The sequence below is a fragment of the Gobio gobio genome (genome assembly GCF_949357685.1).
Source record: "Gobio gobio genome assembly, chromosome: 3".
NCBI lineage: Eukaryota > Metazoa > Chordata > Actinopteri > Cypriniformes > Gobionidae > Gobio > Gobio gobio.
Window position 1 is genome coordinate 22,169,849 of NC_137099.1, and position 24,807 is coordinate 22,194,655.

The window sequence follows — 24,807 nt, forward strand, 5'->3', positions numbered from 1 at the left end:
TTTGTAATATATTACAAAAATGTGTAAAACATTTTTATTTGAATAGAGATAAATTGCTTGCATTTTGTTTTTTTGCATTGTAATTTAACAATTTCAATACTTTTTAGTCGTCTCTAAAGCCTCGTTTCCACCGAAATGTCCCAGGAACTTTTTTCCCCCCAGATCTGCTGCTGTCTGCGTTTCCATCGCAGTCTAAATTACCGAGAAAATTAATTCGGTGACGTAGGATTGCGTGCGACTTTCCAGAGCCCACTGGATTTCGTCCTCCACAAATAAACAAAATAAAGCCTGAACCTCGTCGTCGGTCCATCGGTCGTATTTTTTTTTTTAACTCCATTGTTGACTCGAATAGAAAACAACTCCTACTGCATGCACCACAACAGACTTTTAGGTTGAAATAAAGTTCTACCTCGCAAGCAGGGCCATTTTGAATGGGACATTTTTACCCGGAACTTCATTTAGACCCCGGTTTCTGCGGTCGAAAGACACAGAGTACCACCCCAAAGTCCCTAGGTCCTGGGGAAAGTTCCTGCGATGGAAACGTGGCTTCAGCCTCCTTGGAGGTTTGCTGAAGCCCCCTGGTTAAGAACACGGTCATAAGGTGCGGTCACTTTTATTTATGGGCAGAATCCACACAATCAGGAATTTCGCAAAAGATTTCCTCATGCTGATTTCACAAGTGATTCAAGTTTTTTTTGACCAACAGAAAGCTGCTTTAGTTTGAAAGCAACTTCTGTGTGAGCTGTGCTTCATATATCACGTCACTATTGTCACTTTTTTATTTTTCCCATGGGATTTTGCTAGTGTGACCGCACCCTCAGGCAGAGATAGGCTTGCGTAACTACAGCTTTTCCCCAGTTAACTTATGATCTATACGTTTCTTATGCCAATTTGACAATCTGTCCTCGTCTGTCTTCTAGGCTAACAGAACCTGTCCTATTTGCCGAGCAGATGCCTCTGAAGTCCAACGGGATTCCGAGTGATGCTGCACACCGAACACACACGCATACATGTACACCACTAAACACTTCTGTCATTCTCCTACCCTGTTACATTCAATTAACTTCAACTTGCAAAATGACTCCTCACACACAGATGACCGCTGCAAATGATTTGTGAGAACTTTGAATCAAAATCATTGTTTGATATTCATCTATGAATGTCCAACTTACTAAGGCACACACAAACAAACAAACAAACAAACAAACAAACACACACACACACGTCCCTTTGGTTGTTTGATCACTAATTCTTTGAGTGGAAGTCCAAAGATTATGGTTCATATTATCATTCTGGTTATGTTCTGATAATGTTTTTTTTCTTTTTAATATATATAAATATATATAGTTTAGTTCTCCCTTTTGGGGGTGGGTGTTGGTATGTTGCAGTCTTGTGCGAATGAGTGTGTGTGTATGTGCACTAACATTCCCGGCTATGTGAGCACACCGTGGTGTGGTGGTCTTTACGAAGGCTAATGTTGTGAGCATGGGCTTTTATATTTTACCAACAAATATAGCTATATATAAATATGTATGTATCAATATAGAGGGACAAATTACAAAATTCATAATTTTTTTTTTTTTTTATAGGAAAAAAATTGTCTTTCCAAAAAAAAATGGAACAAAAGATTGCATAAGATTCTAATTATAACTATACATAAAGAGGGGCTTTTTGGTGGGTCTTGCTCAATTATGATTTAGCAATCTTTATAGAATTGGAAAACTGTGAGGTGTGTGTGTGTGTGTGTGCTTTTGTGTGAAAGAGAGTGTGTGTGTGTGTGTGTGTGTGTGTGTGTATTAGAGAATCAGTTGTTTGTTATTTATCCCATATGTGTGGTACAGAACACTGGCTTGTCACTCTCACTTTTATTCTCGTCTGGGATTGGCTGAGGATGCGCACTGACATGACGTGATTGGTTTGGAGGGGCAGTGGAATGTTCGCAATGTTCTTATTAGATGTATCCTGCTGCAAACTTTTTTTCTTTTTGCCGCCTGTCACATTTTTCAATATTATTGACATCTGAAAAACTAAAATAACCGTTTTAAACCATTAAATATGTATTCCTAATCCATCGCCAGTCCTGCAGATTGATTGTGTATACAAATCACCACTTTTCTCATTTAGGCACCATAGGGTTATTTATTATCGTTTGGTGGCTGCGTAGACACCGATTAAATCCTGGTATTTGCCTTAAGTCTAGCATTCCTTAAAATTATTCTCCATCTTTTCATTTTTGTCTAGGAAATTGGTTATCCTGTAGCTGCTGTTACCCACAGTACACTCGAGTTTACCAAAATTAGCTCTAATTTTGAATTTGGGTCATTATTTGCTTTCATATGCCTTAATTCAGTAATCGGGGACTCATGGGTATGTGTGTGTACATGCCTTTTTGAAGAGGACCGAGGTTATATCGTAGCATTTGCGCTTCTTTAAAAAAAGGAAATGCACAGATTCTGCAGGACAAAAGGGAGGGCAACACACACAGACCCCTTGCGAATTGCGTCATTTTAAGTACCTTCCCTTCATGCCCAAAAGGCTCCTGGTCTTAGCAAAAGGTTTGCGTCTTTTCATTTGTCGTTTTGCTCTCTCACTGCCCTCTCTATACCGTTAGCTTTTTTTTTTGTATTTTTTTTTTTAAACAGCCTTCCAGTGCACCCATTCATACAGCCTCCATAAGGCTGTTATAGCCATTCATAGCCATGTGCGTTACTTTATAATGAATGCCTGAGATGCGTCATGACCTAGAGGGGTGTTTTGTATGTGTATGGTTGTTTTATGTCATGCATTGTTATTATGAATGGATATAACTGCCTCTGTCGTGCATTATGTAGGCTCTATGACTGGTGTAGAAAGTGTCATATGAATTGTGATGTAGTCTCAGAGCCTGCAGTGTCTTAATGAGAGATGCCTTTAAACCATTCTCCAGTGTTGTCCGCTTTAGTGTCATAAGTCGAATTCATGACGACCAGAAAATTATGAATCCTTTATTTCTTTTCAAACAACAAATGTGCATTACCTTGCTTAACCATTGTCATTCTGTGTTTATAGGAGTTTTATTTTTTCCCTGCTTGGTACAATAGCAGTTACCTCAGTTTGACTATTTATGTTTTCCCCCCCCTTATTCTTTTGCAAAACCAATAAGAGAGCTTATGAATTCTCTTGCGTTTGTTTATTGGTTGTTTTAATTCTTACCATTAAAAATACAATTGTATCATTTAACATGTTGTAGTTTCATATGTATAATATCTGTAACCAAAATCATTTGAAGTGTGAATCACTTGATATAAAAATTTTTAACAAACATTTGTACATTTTTTTTAATTTTTTTTTATGAGATTACTAGTAATGCTATACTTGGTAGTGAAAATATTTTTTTCTTTGTCGATGACCCCGATTCCCAGTCTTTTGAATTTCAAAGGGTGGCTCCGTAATAAATGTATAATGTTCTCTTCCTTGAACTTTTTCTGTTCTTTTGTTTTTTTTACCATTCTTATCTCATTTCTTTATCTCTGTATTCTTCATTCTCATGTTCAAGACCCCACAAAAGGAAAATTGTCATTTACTCTCACCCTCATGTTTTTCACATGTCACATTCACATTTCACATATGAATTTATCCTGGGGACTAAAGAAACATAGCAGTATGTCCAAGCTGCTGTTTTCCATACAATAAGAGTGAAAGCAGGATTCAAAGACTTGGGATATGGTGCAGGACTTTTTTTGTTGTTATTATTGGTCTCTTCTGTCCTGATTACAGTACACTTTCACTTTATGAAAGACAGCAACTCATACATTTTAATTGTTTCACAGAAGAGGAAAAAATAGAGAATAAATGATAACAGAAGTTGCATTTTGGGTGAATTATCCCTTTAACTTGTCATGGGGATGTAATGTAGGCCTATACGTGCAAAAATAACATCCATAACATTTTAAAATATCACACTCATCAGTAGGCTAGATGGTTACATTTACTCAGTTGCCACTGGTTTGATTGGACAACAAAAGCTAAAACAGTGCTTTATACAGAGATTTTGATTCTGCATAAATGTATTTTATGCTTATTTGTTGCATAGCTTCTGCCTAAATGTATTTATGCAGAAGCTATGCAACGATTGCAAAAAGTTTGTTCATTCTCGTTAAAGGTGGCTTTGAGCAGCATTTGATTTACACCTAACCAAAGTATCTGGTTCTGTCTGCAGCTGCAACTGTCCGAAACTTCAAGGAAATTCTCAACAGTTGCTCAAACCTTGAAATGTCAGGGTCTAGAGAGCATTCCAATCCACTGCATCCTCTCTACATGTAAGCTATTAGCCATTAGCTAAAGACATAAAACAAAAATGTCCTCCACATAGTATGGAAAGGCATTGTATGTTGTCTGAATGATAGCCTATGCTTATTCACACTACTGAATATGCTCTATATTGAAAAAGTTGTATAATCTCATTGATATGCTTATTTGAGCTGCTTGGATGAGTGCATCTTAGACCCTGAACAAAGTTGCAAAACAATTTGGAAGTTCTGATTCATCCAAAAAAAACAACTGAGTGTCTATTTACACTGAGTAGCTACAGAGCCCTCTTTGTTGGCAGAGGCTATTTCATATATAAGATCGGAAAGGCATTTCTTTTCAATAAAAATTAAGAAAATATTTGAAAAGTGTTTAATGATAAAAGTGTTTATTGGTTAGGGGTTGGTACTATATTGTCCCAATAAGGTGGCATCCATTTAATCATTTTAATAAATATAATAATTTAATCTGTTATTATTGCATACAGTGTAGGCTAATCAGCACTAAGGTGCAAAGCCACTATAAGTATAAATAGCATCCAACTATTATTTACACTTATTGCAAAGAAAATATTGTTTTTACATTGTATAAATATATTATTTTCACTCAGTGTGAATAGCATATCGCTAAGAAAATGCTGCTAGCTTCATAAAGGCCTATTGCTATTTGATCTAAGTGTAAATAGCAGCTATCGCTATTTGTACTTTAGCCGCTGCCATAAACAAAACAATAAGCCAACAGCTGTTTGTAGTTGCCTATAAGGGTTTTTTTTCTTTCTGTCTTGTCTCTGTAGTTGTTGTTCTTGTTCTCTCCTGTGGCTCTCATCTTCATCTTTACTCATGATGCTAGCTAAGCAAGCACGGATATTTGTTATGAATGCTATTATAAAACATATGTAACTGTGCTTGCCTGTTTACAAATATTGAATCAAATTCATTTGGCCTACTTTGGCAACACAATATTCAAAAGATACAGAAATTATCATCCTTCCTGCAGGGGGCGTATGGCGACTAAGGAAAAAAGAGACCAGGCCAATACTAGGCTATATTCCCAAGCAGCCAAAGCTGGAGTGTAATGGCACCTATTGGTCATGCAATATAAGAACATCATATTTCAGTCCTGGTCCTGGGGACACAGCACAGCACATTTTGAAGCATACGCCTCTCGGTTCAGTTCATGGAGAAGCACTATCAGATCTGATTCAGAATCAGGTGTCTTGTTATATAAGGGAGACATACAAATGTGCAGTGCTGTGGGACCGCAAGACATCTATTAATGCCTCAAAAAAAGCTATCCATCAACAGTTCATCTCGATGGCTCTTTACTCTAAAAATATTGCTGGGCTGTTTCCCATTGGATCAAATATGGACAAACCCAACCGTTGGGTTTAAAAGTTTGATAGAAAAATTTAAACCAACAGTTGAGTTTGTCCATATTCGACCCAAACATGGGTTAAAACAGGCCATGATTTTAAGAGTGTACATTTAGTTCAATAACAGCAACAAAAAACACAAGAAAAGGATAAATATTTGTTTATAGGCTAAATGTTGTAAGACTTAGTAGCCTATTGTCTTTTGATTAGGGTCTAATTTTGGGTTTGTTTGACTATATTTGACCCAAACATGGGTTGAAATAGCCCAGTCATTTCCCAGTAACAATTTTCTACAACTTTTGCCTCGTAAACTCCTAATTAGTTAACATCCGTTAATGTATTCATGAACTAAGCATGAGCAATACATTTGTTAATGTATTTATTAATCTTTGTTAACATTAGTTAATAAAAATACAGCTGTTCATTGATAGTTCACGTTAGTTCACAGTGCATTAACTAATGTTAACACATACAACTTTTGATTTAAATCATTTTGAAATTAACATTAACAAAGACTAATAAATGCTGCAGAAGTGCAGTTCATTCTTAGTTCATGATAACTAAAGTAGCAAACTATGTTAACTAATGAAACCGTATTGCAAATTGTCACCGTTAAGTTTATGTGGATATGAATTGCGTAGGATTAAGTGATGAAGAATATGCAGAATAAGGCATTAATATGCTTTATAAGTACTAATAAACAGACAATATCCTAGTAATATGCATGCTAATAAGCAACTTAATAGTGAAGATTGGACCCTAAACTAAAGTGTTACCCTTAATTACCTTATTAAGATGTAGTATAATACCATTTAGGCTCATTTATATTTAAAAGGCCTTACATTTGTTGTTATTTTTAAACTCTTGAAAAAGTGGAAAGAAAACCACCACAAACTCTTCAGACGTGGTTGTGGGCAACATTATCTGAAAAAGGATGCCTTTTCAAACATTTTTTTTTTTTTGTCTTGACTGATTATGTCCACATTAGAAAGAAAACTGTGCTGGCCAACTAATTTGGTCTTTCAACAATAATCCTATTGTATTTGTCTTTTCTTTTATTATAAGAATTGATGGCAGAGGTTTTCAAACTCTCTTGACCAACATCAGCTCAAAAAATGGACTTTTCTTCCCTGATTTGTGCCTGACAAGCTGATCTGCATTACAGGCTCAATATATAGTTGGATGGATTTATATGTGGGCTCTTCTTTCACAAATGGCCACTTTTATTCTGCTTCAAAACTCTTGAACCCTGGTGTCTAGCCTTATTATTTCTTCTGCTACCCCGTCCTGAGTTGATTGAACAGCACCAAGACTGGATATAAGTTATGATTAATTTGACCTTTGAACTTCTTACATTTTCAGATATGTTTATTTGTCTGTCAGGCTGCAGCTGATGAGCTGTAGTGCTATTTATCAAACATGAACAAACCCCTAAAGTATTAAACGCCTGAAATTAATTCTGCCTGAACAATAATTTACACAATTCTAATTTCAGAATTAGGAATTCAATAAATGTTCGGGGTTTGCAAATGGTATTCTTTCTTATATGTATTTGTAGCCTATACTAATATTTTTTTTTATAAGCTGTGCAGTCACATTTACTATTGTTCAGTTTAATAGGATTCCGCACAATCAGACATTTCCGAAAGATTTACACATGCAATTTCATAGCGGGGTTCAGGTCATGAGGATTTGACGTATTTAACTAACAGAACAGAAATCCGTTTGGTTTGAAAGTGGCTTCAGTGTGAGCTGTGCTTCATACATAACTATTGACAATAGACAATAAAAAAAATGTTTTGCCTCACAAAAGTGCAACTCCAAAAGTGGCACACTGGACCAGGGTCAGAAATGAACCAGGGCTTGGGGCAAAAATACCAAAGACATTTATAATGTGGGGGGAGGAAAAATGCCAAATATAGTGTACTGCATTCTGTAGATTTTTTAAAACCTGCTGTCTAATAAAAATACACAATATAAATGTAGGCCTATTCTAGCAGTGTTTATTGTCTTATGATAGGCCTACATAAATTATGTCTACTGTGGTGTGTGTGGTGATCACATTTTTTAGGTAACAGCCAAAACTGTTCAGACTTAGTATTTATTTCAGTTAAATGATTCAAGGGTCAAGTATTCATTTTACATAAATCCTCATTAAGGTACAAAGTACTCTGAAAATCAATTCTAGGGGACAAATAGCAATTGCATATTTCAATTGTATATTGCTATCAGTCTCTCCCCCTCTATCCATGGGTTTAGAAACTTTTAGAATTATGAATTTATGAACTCGTGCAGCCATTTTTTTTAGGAAATGCAACTCTGTTTACTTAATATTAATAAACTATGAATATATAATACATTAAGAGAGATATATAGGGAGACAAGTTGTATAATATAATAGCCTATAATATAATATAGGCTAATATAATATAATATAATATAATATAATATAATATAATATAATATAATATAATATAATATAATATAATATAATATAATATAATAATATAATATAATATAATATAATAGCCTACATAGAGAGAGAGAGTGCGGGATAGATATCTGTCCGTAACTGGAGCGGTAACGGAACTGCTCTATTGTTCTAGTTAAATTCCTTTCCCCCGCGCTCTCGCGCATATGCCAGTCTCCCGTTCTTTAGGAGAGAAGAGACAGGGAGGCTGATGCGCTCGCCTCGCTGCCCCATACGCATTGGCTGAACGTGGACCTCTGGTGTTTTTTTAGTTTATATTTTTAGCATCGGAGGTCGGACTCGTATTGCATCGAGCGTGGTAGAAAGTGCAGTTCATCTGCAGTGCTGCTGAGCGCTGGAGAACCGCAGTGTGTGTGTCGCGGCGTGAACGCTCGAGCTCAGCATATTAAACGTGTCCGTCATCACGGCGAATGTTCTGAGGTAAACACACAGCCAGGTCTGTTTGTGGAGCGCTGGATATCTCATCTAGGCTTTCAGTGGCCCTCTTGCTAAGACGCATTTTTGGAAATGGCCAGTCCTGGAAACGACTCGGCTTCAAATGCCCAGCTGGATCAGGGTGAATCTGCAGACGCTACCCCTGAACCCGCGTTTCAAGAAGCTCGGAAATGGATCGAGGTGAGTCTGCTGCCCATTGCTCACAGAAGTAAACATTTCTTTTGCATCATTTTAATAATAGCTGGGCTCTCATATAAAGAGGTTACATTAGGCGCTGAACAGCTTATAAATATTGCACCGTCACCTGTTGTGAGTGCGCAAGCGTGTGTATCGTGTTTGGTTACAACAGCGGGCAATGAAGCTCCAACAGAGCGGGGATCATGTGCGCGGGATTCGGGTGCTGTAATCGGACTAGCGAGGCTTTGACGGCTCACCGATTTTTTTCTCTCACATGACAGCCATCAGCCTGTTTAAATGGGTTGCCAGATTTTATTCTGCAGGTCGGCTATCCAGTGGACACTTTTCCAAACAAAACAGGATTCATTTGAAAGATGTGCAGAAACAGAAGCGTACACTGATATTCCGCGAGCGGACACGCCCCCTTTCGCTAAGCGATTCCAGTTGTTGTGGAAGCCGAAAGACACGCCCCCTTGTCCTCTACCGACCACGCCCCTTTCCTAAGCTAGGGCAGTCGTCAAGGCAGCGCACACTCACAGGTTCAATCAGTTTGTTTACTGGGCATGATTTGTGGCATACAGTATTTACGTGGCCTCCGTTTTATTTGACCTGATTCGCTGTCAAGTGTAACATGCGAATGCAGAACTGCTTCATCCCCAGAGATGTTAAAGGTTTTAGATGTAGGTCTTGGTATTAATATTATGACCTATTTTAGGGGTCGTGGATTGGATAGGGAGCATTCTGATCTAGATTTGAGTTTTGAGTCGTGTGCATTAGATCATGGGTTTTCAATCTTTTTAGATGCCGTGATCATCCTCACCTTATTTGTGGGACCCCACATCCAAAATTTTAAATGAATCTATATAATTTCTTGTGCAAAGACCCTATTAGAGAAAAAATATGATAAATATTTATATTTTATTAAATATAAATGTCTAAATTATATAAATATGTCCAAAATATTATTTTGTAATTATTTAGTTTTTTAGGTTACATTATTATAATAATTATTATAATAATTTTTTTTAAATTAAATTTAAAAAAAAGTTTTCTTCCCTGCGGCCATTTTTTCCCCTGCGTTGTAATTGTTGATTATTTCCTATTAAATTGTAATTGCGATTATTAATTACGATTATCACCATTTACATTGAATGACGTTTTGAATAGCTTTATGCCATTGTTTGAAGCGAATGCATGTCATATTGTTATATAAAAATAAACAAGCTGAAAACACTTGAAGTCCATAAAAAGTGCATCTGTCCGTCAAATAACGTGCTCCACTCGGCTCCGGGGTGTTAATAAAGGCCTTCTGAAGCGAATCGACGCGTTTTTGTGTAAGAAAAATATCCATATTTAAAACTTAATCAAGTAAACTTTCGGCCGACCGCCTTCTGTGGAAAAGTGTTGAATGTTGAAAGTGAAACTCAAGATGCATACGTGACGTCATGACGAGCCTACCTGCTCGCGTTAGTCTTTCGATAGGCAGGGGAACTTTCAAAATGTTTTCCATGAATTGAACAGGGAAGGCAGTCGGCCGAAAGTTTACTTTATAAAGTTTTAAATATGGATATGTTTCTTACACAAACGCATCGATTCGCTTCAGAAGGCCTTTATTAAAGGGTTAGTTCACCCAAAAATAAAAATTCTGTCATTAATTACTCACCCTCATGTCGTTGGACACCCGTAAGACCTCTGTTCATATTCGGAACACAAATGAAGATATTTTTGTTGAAAGCTGATGGCTGAGAAAGGCTTCTGATAGGCCTCCATTGGCATTCAGTACATTTACACTCCCAAGACGCATACAAGGCAATTAAAACGTTGTTACAAAGTCCATCTCACCACAGTGGCTCTACAATAATTTTACGATGCGACGGCAATAGTTTTTGTGCGCAAAAAAAAATCAAAATAACACCTTTATCCAACTTGTTCTTGTCTTCCGTGTGTGCCTCCATGACGCATGCGCGAGAATATGATGCAGATCCGGCGTTCGGACACATGACCCAGAAGAGATTTGTTTACGAGCAGAGGAAGACGCGCGTATCTAAGCTGTTGAATTCTACATTGATCGTGCTTTAGGTCTTGGCGTAGTTATCAAAATCGGGCTAAAGTATGCATTTCATGGATTCCCGAACCCCGGCGCTACATCATATTCTCGCACATGCGTCGTGGAGGCACACACGGAAGACAATAACAAGTTGGATAAAGGTGTTATTTTGATTTTTTTTTGCGCACAAAAACTATTGTCGTCGCATCGTAAAATTATTGTAGAGCCACTGTGGTGAGATGGACTTTGTAACAACATTTTAAGTGCCTTTTATGGATCTTGGGAGTGTAAATGTACTGAATGCCAATGGAGGCCTATCTGAAGCCTTTCTCAGCCATCAGCTTTCAACAAAAATATCTTCATTTGTGTTCCGAATATGAACGGAGGTCTTACGGGTGTCGAACAACATGAGGGTGAGTAATTAATGACAGAATTTTCATTTTTGGGTGAACTAACCCTTTAACACCAGAGAGCCGCGTGGAGCATGTTATTTGATGGGCAGATGCACTTTATGGACTTCAAAAACAGAGCAACTATTACTGCTATTCTAATGCTTGGATTAGCCTGGAATTTTTTATAATATAACTCCGATTTTATTTGTCTGAAAGAAGAACGTCATATACACCTAGGATGACTTGAGGCTGAGTAAATTATTGGCTAATGTTCATTTTTGGGTGAACACTATCCCTTTAAGCACACAGAATAATATAAGTGTTTATATTATAGTGTTTATAAGCATCCGTAATTGTAATCACGATTACAAATTTGATGAATTGTGCAGCCCTATTCCATTTGATAATGGAATTTATGTTTTTTGTGGTGTGTAGTGTCTGTGTGATTTATATTTAACAGATCCCACCAACAGTGGTCTGTGTGCCATGCCATAATCCATTCACACTTTCTCGACTTTGCTTTGCTATAGCTATGTGTCGATTGATCTGAGTCTTTCTGTTCATGTGTTTCACTGGTAGGTCAGTCACACGTTTTAGGACGATCAGTATAAATAGACAGGCTGAAATAGCCTAGCACCCTGCTGCTCGCAAATAGTTTTAACTGAATTGGCACAGAGAGAGACATGCTTCTTCTGTCTCCTGCTAAAAATGCTTTTTCCTTAGTGAGTCATTGAAAGAGCTAGAACATTACAGACCAAAGCATATGGCAGACTGAAACATGAACAGCAGACTGCAGTACAAAGATTCAGGCATGGAGCTCTCTTGAGGCACATTCATAGATTGAGCCTCTATTTATTGGTCAACTGAGATTAGGTTCTCGATAGTCGATGTCAATATTTATAAAGCATGGACAATATTGATGTATGCTACATAATATATTCATGGCATGTGACAAAAATGGCTGAAATCAAGCAAAGACTGCTCAAAATTGATGATCAGTAAATAAGAAAGTCCAAGATAAATCAAGTATTTTAAAAGTAGAAATGTAATATTTGTATTCATGTGGGTTTTATATGGTTTTGTTTAACTTTTATACCCCCAGAATGTTTTATTTAATGACTCTGTCATGTGGTGTAACCAGTCTAACAAGTAATAAAAGTGAATTTCATTATTATATTTTTCAAGGTGGAAGTATTATTTATTTCAATTAATTATTAATTCAAATGTTAATTAAAGTGAGTTGAATTTTAATTTTTTAACACTGAAAGTATTATTACAATTATTTTTTCAATTCATAAATGATTAATAACAACTTTTTTCCCTAATCAGTTCAAATCTAAATTAAAATCTGGCCATGCCATAAAACAGTCAAAAGATCTGATTTATTAAAAAAAAAAAACTGTCATGACAAACAGTTGAGAGGGTTTTCGGTGTGTTCCTCTCAGTGATATAATTTCCTGTTTTTACCCCCTTGTATGTTGGTTGCACCACATGACTTTGATTTGGTGGCTTATTGATAGTTTATTTTAATTTGCCAGAAATTGACAGATTTGACCTGCCCATGTCTGACACTTCTGTATCTGTATGTTAGTATTGTTTTCAGACAGAGTATTGTATTTCCTGCAGTCTTTGTTTTGAGGAGATAGTACCTCTCATAGGGCTCTAAGGTGTGTGCTGGATGGGCCACGTGACACTGTACGGAAATTGTATGAGGAAACCCTCCCAGTGCACCTGTCAGTGGCTAGAGACGGACAGCAGCAACCACATCACATTACAGAAAGTCCTTCTCTGCCTTGGCCTATCATATTTCAGGAGCCATAGAGTTCCTCTCCCATTGGCTATCAGGTTTCAGAGCACTTCTCTCTTTCTCTGCCTGTTTCTTTCCATCCTACCATTTGACCGCCGCTGTCAGAGTCACCATGGAGACCATATAGTCCGTGTCGAGCTTGTGGTCCACTTTGAGTGCATATGAGCATCTTTCTGGCAGATCAAGAGTATGAGGTCAAGTGTGTGCGAGTGAAAGAGCTGCTACATTTGAGTACAGATGGCTCTGTCATATGACCTCATAAAGCCAGCTGTCACAGCTGTGCAGTCCCACACAGACATACGGATTAAATGATACAGCTTGCACAGTGAGAGAGATTTGGGAGGCAGACGCAGGCTGTCTACACAATTCACATTCATTTAATACAGTCCTCTCAGGAACACAGGGACTGAAATCACAGACTCAATTTGTGACCCTGGACTGGACCACAAAACCATTTTGTCATAAGTCGCACGGGTGTATTTGTGGCAATAGCCAACAATACATTGTATGGGTCAAAATGATACATTTTTATTTTATACCAAAAATCATTAGGATATTAAGTAAAGATCATGCTCCATGAATATATTTTGTAAATGTCGTACTAATATAATAGAAAATGTATTATTAGTAGTAATATGCCTTGCTAAGGACTTTATTTGGACAACTTTAAAGGCAATTTTCTCAATATTAAGATTTTTTTGCACCCTCAGATTCCAGATTTTCAAATAGTTGTATCTCGACCAAATATTGTCCACCTCCATGATTCTATTGGCTATGGTTTGCTTTCAAGGATCACCAAAGACATATGATAAGCCAAATGACCTTCAGTCCAACTGTTTCTGTGTAAAATCAGGCTTGCCAACTTTTGAGTTCAGCTTGGAGTGAGAGGCGAGGAGGGGTGTGGGGTCATTGAGACAAATTTCATGATTTGATTCATAAGCTTGCGATTCGATTATTTGGATACCAACTATACTCAACTAATGTTGTAAGCTATTAGGGAGTCCTGTTAGTTGGTGCATTATTATTCTCAATAGGTCAATTAATAAACTGATTTTTACACAATTGCCGTTTTAATAATAACTTTTCTATTATGAAAAATATAAAGAATAATAGGAAGGCTAATATAGTGCATTTGTTTATTTCAAAATGCTATTCTGTACACCCTTAAAAATAAAGGTGCCAGGAAGAACTAAAAAGGGGTTTTCACAGTGATGCCATAGAAGAAAGAACTGTTTTGTGAAAGGTTCTTTAAAGAACCGTTTTTTTTTTTTTTTTTTCCAGAACCATTTTATAGTCTAAAGAAACTTTCTATGCTACAAAGAACCTTTTGTGCAATGGAAAGGTTCATTTGATATTAAAAGTTCTTCATGGATCTATACTCCCCGCCAAATAACCATTTAAGAACCTTTATTTTTAGGAATGTAGAGTAAATTTCTCGGGCTAACTATACAGTTTATGGTCATTGAATGACTTTTCTGAGGTAAATGTAACATTATGTGACATATCGTTTACAAGCTGATTATACGCAGTTGAAACACTGAGCGATAAAACGAGGCATGATACATTTCAGTAAGTTGTATTGGTTCTTTCAACACACCTTCTGAGGTTCATTCATGTTTATTTTGTGCTGTAACTAGTAATAAAGAGAAAGAGAGAATATGTTCACGTGCTCTTCCGCTTCACTTGAACTGAGGCGCTGTTCTGTCATCCAACATTTAAGGAATAGTTCAACCAAAAATGAAAATTCTGTTTACTCACCCTCAAGTTGTTCCAAACCTGTATGAATTTCTTTCTTCTGCTGAACACAAAAGAAAATATTTTGAAGAATATTGGTAACCAAACAGTTGATGAACCCCAATGAGTATGGGGAAAAAATACTATGGTAGTCAATGAGGTCCATCAACTGTTTGATTACCTATGTTCTTCAAAATATTTTCTTTTGTGTTCAGCAGAAAGAAATTCATACAGGTTTGGAACAACTTGAGGTAACAGTTTGAGGTAAACAGAATTTTCATTTTTGGATGATCGATCCCTTTAAGGGTGCCAAAATAGTTGGAATATCGTAATAAAACGTACAAAATTTGAAATCTGAGACTTTGTCTCATATCAGAAATAATCTGCTCTGTCTTGTCCTTCAGCGCATTGTCCGTGTCCTTTTTGCTCCGTGATGTTTTTTTCACTGAGTGAGAATGTGGACATGTGGTGCGAGAGCGCGAGAACATTGTCAATTGCGTGAGAGTTTGCAGCCCTGGTAAAATCCACTCTACTCACAAAGCACTGGCGCTGTTCCGAATAAATTCTTCTGTGCTTTGCAGCACTATTAACAAAGTAAACTAGATGCCTTGAGATGACATCACTTGGTGTGATGCTTTTATTGTTATACAGGGCTCAAGGCAAAAAAATAATGAGCTTCTTAAATGATACAATTTAGATCCAAATGATTTGTTCAGTTGACTTAGTCTAGATCGCTAAAGGTGATTGTTCTAAAGGGCATTCATTTTTAAGTGCATATTTATGCTGCTTACCATGATGAAAGGACATTTTATTATATACATTACTGTTCAAAAGTTTGGGATCAGTAAATAAAATTGTAAACATTATGAAGACATTTATAATTTTACAAAAAAAATCTATTTCAAATAAATGCTGTTTTTTTCTATTTGTCAAATAATCCTGTAAAAAAATTATGTTTCCACATTGATAATAAGAAATGTTTCTTGAGCACCAAATAAGCATATTAGAATGATTTCAGATTTGACTGGAGCAATGGGTGCTGAAAATCCAGCTTTGCCATCACATAAATTACATTTTAAATAACATTTTAAATGTAGTTTTATTTAGTATTAATTTGCAGTCTTACAATTTGATGCTGTTACTTGTATTTGTGTGATATACTGTAAATATTACATGTTTTATAAGAATATTTACGTCTGTTTGGTTGGTAAAAAAAGTGTTGATTATGGTTGCAACATGTCACCCACACAAATTAAAGTCTATAATATTTTATATTATTAATTTATTTAGAATTCCATTAATACTTCTTACAACAAAACTCTGGACTGATGTATAGTCTCATTATCCTAAATTACACAGTTCCCAGTTAAAGGCACAATATGTACGATTTTTGGATTAAAATATCCAAAAACCACTAGACCAGTTATATATTTTGTTGACTTGTGTACTTACATTATCCCAAATGTTTAAATCCAGAGAAATAGGACACGGTCTGTGCGTCGCCTATCTATGACATCATACCCTAGATTTTTATTTTGTAGAAACCATGGAAATACCAAAGACGCTTTACTATATCATGTTTTATTAGACAAGAGAACAACTGTTTGGAGACATTTTTAGACAGAAAACGAATTATTGTACAGTAATACAGCTATTTTCTCGGTCAAACAATATGTTTTAAAATAAATTGCATGCCATTTAGCGACACAACCCATCCAGCATTTAATAATATGATATTCTAATATCGATCTAGCTTACTCCAGTGTGCAACAAGTGTCTCATAGCAGCTGCGGAGCGAACGCACAGAGAAACGTTATAACGTCATTTTCAACACACTCAATTGTATTGGTAACACTTTACAATAAGGTTTCATTTCTTAACATTAGTTAATGTATTAACTAACATGAACTAACCTTGAGCAGTACATTTGTTACTGTATTTGTTCATCTTTGTTAACGTTAAAAATACAGCTGTTCATGGTTTGTTCATGTTAGTTCACAGTGCATTAAAGGGTTAGTTCACCCAAAAATGAAAATTCTGTCATTAATTACTTACCCTCATGTCGTTCGACACCCGTAAGACCTCCGTTGATCTTCGGAACAGAAATGAAGATATTTTAGTTGAAATCTGATGGCTCTGAAAGGCCTCCATTGGCTCAATGGTACTCTACACTGTCAAGACCCTTAAAAGGTACTAAAGACGTTGTTACAAAGTCCATCTCACTACAGTGGTTCTAAAATAACTTTATGAATCGGCGAGAATAGTTTTTGTGCGCAAAAAGACCCTAAATAACGACTTACATAGTGATGACTATTTCAAAACAAGGCATCATGAAGCTTCGAAGCGTTATGAATCAGCGAGTTGAATCAGCGGTTTGAATCGCCAAATTTCAGCAGTTTGGCGGTTTGACACGCGATCCGAATCATGATTCGGCTCATTGATTCATAACGCTTCGAAGCTTCATGACGCCGTGTTTTGAAATCGTCATCACTATGTAAGTCGTTATTTAGGGTTTTTTTGCTCACAAAAACTATTCTCGCTAATTCATAAAGTTATTTTATAACCACTGTAGTGAGATGGACTTTGTAACGACGTCTTTAGTACCTTTCAAAGATATTTTTAAAGTATGATGAATTTAACTAGTTGTACAGACTAATCATAATGCTTCTTTATTGCCTTTGTTATGCATCTTTATATATTGCTCGAAATAAAAATAAATTCATTCATTCATTCATTCAAGTGAACTAATGTTAACTAATGAACCTTATTGTAAATTGTTACGATTGTATCTAATATGATCAACAGTGCTGCATTACTCCACATACGCTTGACCGGAAGAAGCGGAAGCGGCGACTGTGGCACAATAAAAGTTCTTCTTATCTCTCATTAGCAATCGCTTCAGCGACCTCGTTCAGCTCCCACAGCACACGTCCCTGCTCTGCTTCATACTACAGTTACATTAATAATCTCATCCATGAAATGATTTCTGTCCGTGTCTCATCCTGATTCTTTTCCATCGACTGTGAGGTAAAGACTACAACTCCCAATATTCTGTGCTCAATCTCGGTGTCATCAAGCTACGCCTTTGTTTTGAATAGGCGACCTCTAGCAGCGAAAAACTACATAGTGTGCCTTTAATCAGAAATAGCAGGAAAATGGTTAATGGTTCAGGGAGGGAGTCAACTGGAAACTCAGAAACAGAAACACTGACCGAATCAGTGATTCAAAATGCTAACTTAAACAAGTTTGAGTCTGTTTCATGTATCTTTTTGACTTATTAAAAGGATATTCATTTGTGTGAATCGGACATCATAGCTTGCGCTGTGTTCATGTTGTGTGCAACAACATGATATCTGATGAAATGGTATTAAATTTAAAATGATTGTTTCCTATTTTAAATTCATGATACATTTACAAGCATTTTAGTCTCAATTCAGCTGTCGATGAAGACGCATTAATCCAAGGCTCTTGTTCTTATATCTCATCTCTAACACAAATGTTCATGTTGTGTAAATGAGTCTTTTAGCTTATGTAAAGAAATTAAATTCTTTCCAGCATCAAAAGCTCTCCAGCTTCACCACCCACCCCTTCGAGAGCAAACACAATCCTCATGTATTTTGCAATCATTTAAATGCAGTGTTATATAACACTGCTTTTACTCATCTTGGAAAAAGCAGTCTTCCTGGTCAAGGAATAATCTGCAAGAGTCCATGGAACATTTAGCATAACTCCCATAATCCAGTGCTGCGCTATATAGGAGAGGAGAAGAGATGTATAAAGAAGTGTCAGAAATAGTGTGATTTGTATGCTATTCTGAATTCGGCCACAGACAGTATGTGTGGCCGTCTGTCTTTGTGTGTGAGTATGTGTGTGTGTGGTAGTTTTGGCTTCTGACCTCAAAAATGCCACATGCAAAAAAAAAAAGTATTTCTGCTGGTGTTGCTACATTTTTGTTAGCAATTGTATTTGTCCAGCTCTTTTTCTTTATTCTCTGAAATGTTGAGTTATATTTTGAGTTAGTATGGGAAACGCTAAAAGCCAAACAAAAATAAAACTGGGCTTCCTGGACTGTGTGGCACAAGGACACTGTGAAATCGCAAAGTGGGTTTGTTTGCCAAATTGACCAACACTGCGTGAATCAGAGTAATGCACAGCATGATCCATTTGAATTCAACATAGAATTCTTTATTTCAGGCCTCAGTGCGAACCAGAAATTTATTTAACAATGTTAAACATTGTAAACAAGTACAACAGGAGAAAGCTGTGCCAGGCTTTTTAATCCACATACTGTAGAAACACAAACTATATTTACAGCTTTTGTTTGCAAGAGCTTTATGAAAGAAAAACACTGTCCCACTATTTCCCCAGTTGTATAAAAATCATTTTACATCACTATAAAACCGAATAAGTTGGCAGAACTCAAAAAAATGTAGGTAATCAGTTACATCAAAAGTTAAAGTTAAGAAATTTTAAGTTTAAGTGTGCAGAACTTGCAGAATTTTATTTTGTACTCATACATTGTAATATTTAAGTAAACTCATTCATACATTTACTGAATGAGTACAGCAATATAAAACATTAAACACTATTAAATCTTCCAAATACAATTAACATTGCACAAAAAACATTATGTAACACTTAATTTTAGCATTTACTCTCCCTTTTCTGTGTCATGGCAAAGCATGCAGGGAAATAGAAATCCTGTCTAAATTAAGTTTGTCTAAATTAGAAGTTCCAAAAACTCAAAACAATGAAACAATTCAGATTCTTTAAAATGTGTGAGTTTTGTGAAAGAAAAAGAAAGAAAGAAAGAAAGACTCATAAAAGTAAATTTGATTGAACTCATTTGTTTAATTTGAGTTGGCTCTACTCAAACCAATTAACTATTTTGAGCGTTAGGGTTTACAGTTGTTCAATATCAGTAAATGTATATCCGTATCCCAATGTAAAGTCATGTTTTACTGTCAAATGCATCTTTATGGCAGAAAAATATGAAATATAATTTTTTATTATAATTTTTTTTCCTTCTCATTTTAAAGCACCCCACAGAGCCCTGTATCCACATTATGACTCAACAACAACTGCATTGAAATTAATTAATAGAGAAGTTAATCAAAACACCTCAGTCTTCCAGAGAGGAATGAGTGTATAATAATGAAGGAAGAGTGTGTATATTGATTTGCATGCGTTTTCAAGCACTTCAGCAAGTCTTGAGATGGAGTTATCGCACAGTGTCTAAGCAACCAATTAGCCGAGTGATTATTAACATGTGAATGAACTCACAAACATGGAGAGATTGGCTGACATAGAAAAACATGTGCACACACACGCACTTCTGGGATCGCAGGGAAAGATTCTCCAAGAATAAGGTAGAGCGATGGAAAATATCTTACAGTGAAAATGGAGTTTCTGCCGGTGGCTGCTATAAATCAGGAGTAATTCAACTTTCTTGGCCCACAACCCAAATAAGATAGTTTAGTGAAACTGTCCAAAATGGTATCAGATAATTTCTTTACTCTGTATCGTGAAATAAATTCTTAAAGGAACTACTGTTGTTCTTTCACAGATTTAAAATGGAACATTTGAACATGAACAATGTTGGTATAGATATAAAACATGTTTGAACTGATAATACATCCAGCTTGCACTGGAATGAAATATTGCTTAATGTGATGTTTTGAACCGTTTCCTTTTACCCTTAGAAAATTGTACTTAGCTAACCGTAGTTTCTGCCAAAAATACCATAGTTGCTACAGTTATTGCTTCTACAATAAAACTGTGGTAACCTGGTATTCACGACAGCTGTCATCGAGAAAGTATTCTGAAAGGTTTTAACGCAGTTAGAATGAATGTAATGTTTTTCTGGAGACCTAGTAACAATAATTGCAGTGGTATTTTGGTAGAAACTATGGTTGCCATGTGGTTGTGGGATGGATTATAGAAAATACTTCTTCTGACTAAACAGTCCCAACACATACTTTTGTCAGTAATAGTTCCTATAGAACATAATAAATTCATGGAAATAATGTGAAGGAATGACTTTTCTCTTATTCACATTATAGCATTGTGCTGATCTGTGGGTGTTTGGTACCTCTGTCCCTGTCCCACATACACATATCATTTGCTTGGTTATTTTAAAATGCTCCAGTCACCCACATTCTGTCCATCTAAATATAGGCTACCTGCAGCTGTTCAATTCTTTTTAATTCTTGTGTGTGTGTGTGTGTGTGTTTGTGTGTACATCCTTCTGTAAATGCCTGTCCTCCTGACACTGACAACCTTGTCTAACTTTACACACTTCCAGTTCCCTGTTTATGTGTCCTTCACTCCACACAGAGATCAATGCTTACATTTTTCTTTTGCTTACAATTTTTGCTCCAGCAACATCAAAGTTTTTTTTTTTTTATTAATGTCAAAATATAACATATTTGACATTAATTCTTGATGCATGTCTAACAACATTACAAAATGTCTGTGAAACATTTTGTTTCATAATTTCAGGTAACCCAGCTCATGAATATTATTTAAATTTTGTGACGGTCACCCAGTAGCAGAAGTGTATTGGCTAAAATAAAGGCAGGTGTTGTTAACAATAAGATGGCGAATTAACTAATTCTAAAATGGCTGATGGATATTTATTATGACTATATGTTAGCTGACCGAATGATTTCATGACCAAGTTAACCCTCTGGTGCTGTTCTGTCATTTTTGACCGGAATATTTAGGTTTTTTTTTCTTGGTAAAGGTTTTGGCACTTGTTATGCGAAGTTGAACACACAGAATTTATGGACATGATTTGAAAAGGCTAAATGGTCCTGAAAAAAATAGTCACACTTGTATAGATCGCAGTCGAATTTCATCTAGTGGAAACGTTTGGTACTGCGCCGAAACCAAATCTTACTAATGCAAAATGTTTAAGAGATCAACCTAAAATTTGGAGCACAACATATGTATAGATTTATGGCTTTAATTTTCTCACAGTTTTAGAGTAAAACATGTTTTGAAAAATATGTTTTTCATATAAAATGTAAAAAGAGTATTTTATTATGCATTTTTCATAATAATAAACTTCTATAACCTTTTTTAGTTTCACTTTTTTTTAACAAAATATTTAATAAAAACATTAACACTTTACAAAGTTCACCCAAAAATTAAAATTATGTAATTAATTACTCACCCTCGTGCTGTTTCAACCCCATTAGACTTCTGTTCATCTTCGGAACACAAATGAAGATCTTTTTGTTGTACTTTATTATTTAGTACATGCACTTTCAATATACTTACAGTGTACTTCCCCACAAAAGTAGTGTAAGGTAATAACATGGGTTTATTGTAGTGTAAGGTTCTAACATGGGATAGCCGACAAATGATTTGGGGGTGCAAATCATTCTTGTCGGCTATTGGCTGGAGCACTTTTTGTTGTGCTTCGTGGTCCAGCCTGCCCACATTTGTTTTTGTTGCAGTTTGTGGAGCTTAGGCGGACTACAGAGACCGCGTTTTTTTGCAGTGTGTTCAGGGGACAGGCAGCTAGCGGATAGCGAGGAGATGTTTGCTGTATGGGACAAAAACATTTTTGGCCTAAAAGACGCGTGACATCGCTTAGAGCACCTTTAAGTTGAGGTTTAGGGTTAGGTACAGATTTAATTTAGGCTTTTATTCACATATAAACATTGATCAGCAAACAGAAACAGAAGCTAAACCAAACCTGCTTGACACACGAGAACAAACCTCATTGGTTCTTGCAGAGGCTCAAACGTGCTGCGCAACACAAGAATGAACCTCATTGGTTCTTGCACGTCAAGCAATCACACTTGAGCCTTCCGTTTATCACAACTGACATGCGAGTTGATGAATATTTATATGTGAATAAAAGCCTAAATTAAATCTGTTAATTATATAAAGCAATCGCGTGTCTTCAGAAAATTTGGAGTAAACTGGATTAAAATATGGATTTATGAACTTACTTTATGAAGCATCAAAGTGGTAGTTGCATAGCTGTCTATGGAGAGTACAGAAAGCTCTCAGATTTCATCAAAAATAAATGTAATTTTTGGGTAAACTGTCCCTTTCATTGAAATAATAATAATAAAAAAAAGGTCATTTTTGACTGCCACGCGAGCAGAACTAGGTTTCATACAGCTTGATGGAAAGCAATAACAAGCAGCCAATTGTAGTGCGAAAGGTAATCGGCATATGAAGTTTGAGTTATTGGTGTTTTTATTCTTATCGTATTGTATTTAAGTTTTTATCAGTACTTTTGCACATTGACACAATCATTTTCACTCGCTAATTCTGATGATGGTCAGATTCCAATGAGCAAATGGATAGAAGAGCATGACATTTTTTAAATCCGCTTTTGCCCATGTATCCGTTGTTCTTTTACAGCTTTTAATTTTGCCAGAGAAGTGGCGAGAGCGAGAGAGAGAGAGAGAGAGAGAGAGAGAGAGAGAGAGAGAGAGAGAGAGAGAGAGAGAGAGAGAGAGAGAGCGAGAGAGAGAGAGCGCGTGTTAATCCTGTGTGTGTCTTTGTCTGGACGGATGAGTTGGAGTTGTCTATTTCAAACTAGCCAGGTGGCCTATTTTCAGATGTATTTTAAGACAGTACGTCCTGTGAGACATCCTCCCTTGTCTGTTTCTGCCTCAGTGAGAGTAGCCCTGCTTTCTGCTGCTGAGGCTGTTGCTTAGGTGATTATAAGCAGGAATAGTGCCTGCATACTGCTATTTTGGTCTTTTTTTTTTGGTTTGTTGTGTGTTGGGCCTTGATGATGATGTCATGGGCAGATTCTCAAGCAAACTTTTTATTGGTATTAATCATAAACATTTTTAAGAAATATCTTTTAAATTACATACTCCATATCACATTATATTCATGTTATTATATTTCCCTTGTTTAGTTTGCTAGCCTTCGTTTAGCAAGCTAACAACTTAGACTATAGTTTAGCATTAAGCTAACTGGTTAGAAAGAGCTGTTTTAAATAGCTAAAAGACGTGATATCACGCTACATTTTTAGGTATTAAAGAATTTGGATATGATTTTGGGAGAAGACAGTATCTTGCATGACACCAATGTTCCACAAGCCAAATATTTTGTCAGCTGATTTTCATACCCAAGTAATTTACATTGTTTGTTTCAGAACCAGTGTTATTTTAGTATTATACACTATTGTTGTATTTATTAATGTTTTGAATTCGCTTTCATTTTAAAATTTTCAGTTTTAGTCATTTTTTATGCGCTTTTTGTTATTTTAACAGCTTTTAATAATGAATTCAGTAATTCAGTCATTTTAGTGCTTAACTTAGAACTTAGTTTAAGGCAGGTTTTTCTACATTTAAATGACTAAGGGACAAAAACACAATCACACATCACAGCTATACTCCATCAATTGTTAGTGTGGTACTCCTTTTCTTATTTCAGTGAGCTTTATATTGACTTGCTTCCAAAATAAGGCATTGCAATATGTGAGTGTGACAGACTGACAAAAGACTGCACGATCTTAGCAAAACTCTTGGTAAGTCAGATATCTTTCACCAAAACCAAATTGCTTTGAATCAGCTAAGCACTTGGCTGCAGTGTATGGCTTCTTGGCCATTATGGTGAATGTAGCCTACACAACTGCACTGTAGGGGAGCTGTTCCTGTGGGTATTTTGACTGGACTGTCACCAGCAGGTGTGTGTGTCTGTGTGTGTGTTTGTGAGCCTGGCGTCAAGGTAACGGAATTGCTTGTCTGCCACCAGAAGCTTTTTTTGGTTCTTCCTAAAATGCTGCTATCAGTCAGCTCTCTCTCTCTCTCTCTGCATGTAACTATATACCATATGCGCCAGAGAAGCAAACATGCAGCCCTCTTTAGAATTTAGTTTTTAAACTTCCGTTTTTGCGGTAGCTCTGTATACTTCTATGTCATCGTTGTCGAAGAGTAATGGTGAAGTGGATTTATTTATTGTAGTGTTAACGAAACAAAGTTATCATGAGCACTGTAATGTTTGAAGTGGATGTCAAATGTCAGCAGACAGTGAAGATTTTAAAACGAGCGGTTTATTCACAAATCCGTAAGATATTACCTTCAT

General features: G+C 36.2%; 2 protein-coding genes across 3 annotated transcripts in view; both read left to right on the forward strand.

Moving 5' to 3' along the window:
• Positions 1-3,292, forward strand: part of rnf38 (ring finger protein 38) — a 39,601-nt gene extending 36,309 nt beyond the window's left edge. For both annotated transcript variants that reach the window (XM_079813624.1, XM_079813625.1), the window contains exon 13: positions 921-3,292. In XM_079813624.1, coding sequence (XP_079669750.1) covers positions 921-983 — 63 coding nt within the window. In that variant the 3' untranslated portion in view covers positions 984-3,292. The remainder of the gene's footprint in view (positions 1-920) is intronic.
• Positions 3,293-8,316: 5,024 nt separating this feature from the next.
• Positions 8,317-24,807, forward strand: part of limch1a (LIM and calponin homology domains 1a) — a 67,209-nt gene continuing 50,718 nt past the window's right edge. The window contains exon 1 of the mRNA XM_079812698.1: positions 8,317-8,765. Coding sequence (XP_079668824.1) covers positions 8,658-8,765 — 108 coding nt within the window. The 5' untranslated portion in view covers positions 8,317-8,657. The remainder of the gene's footprint in view (positions 8,766-24,807) is intronic.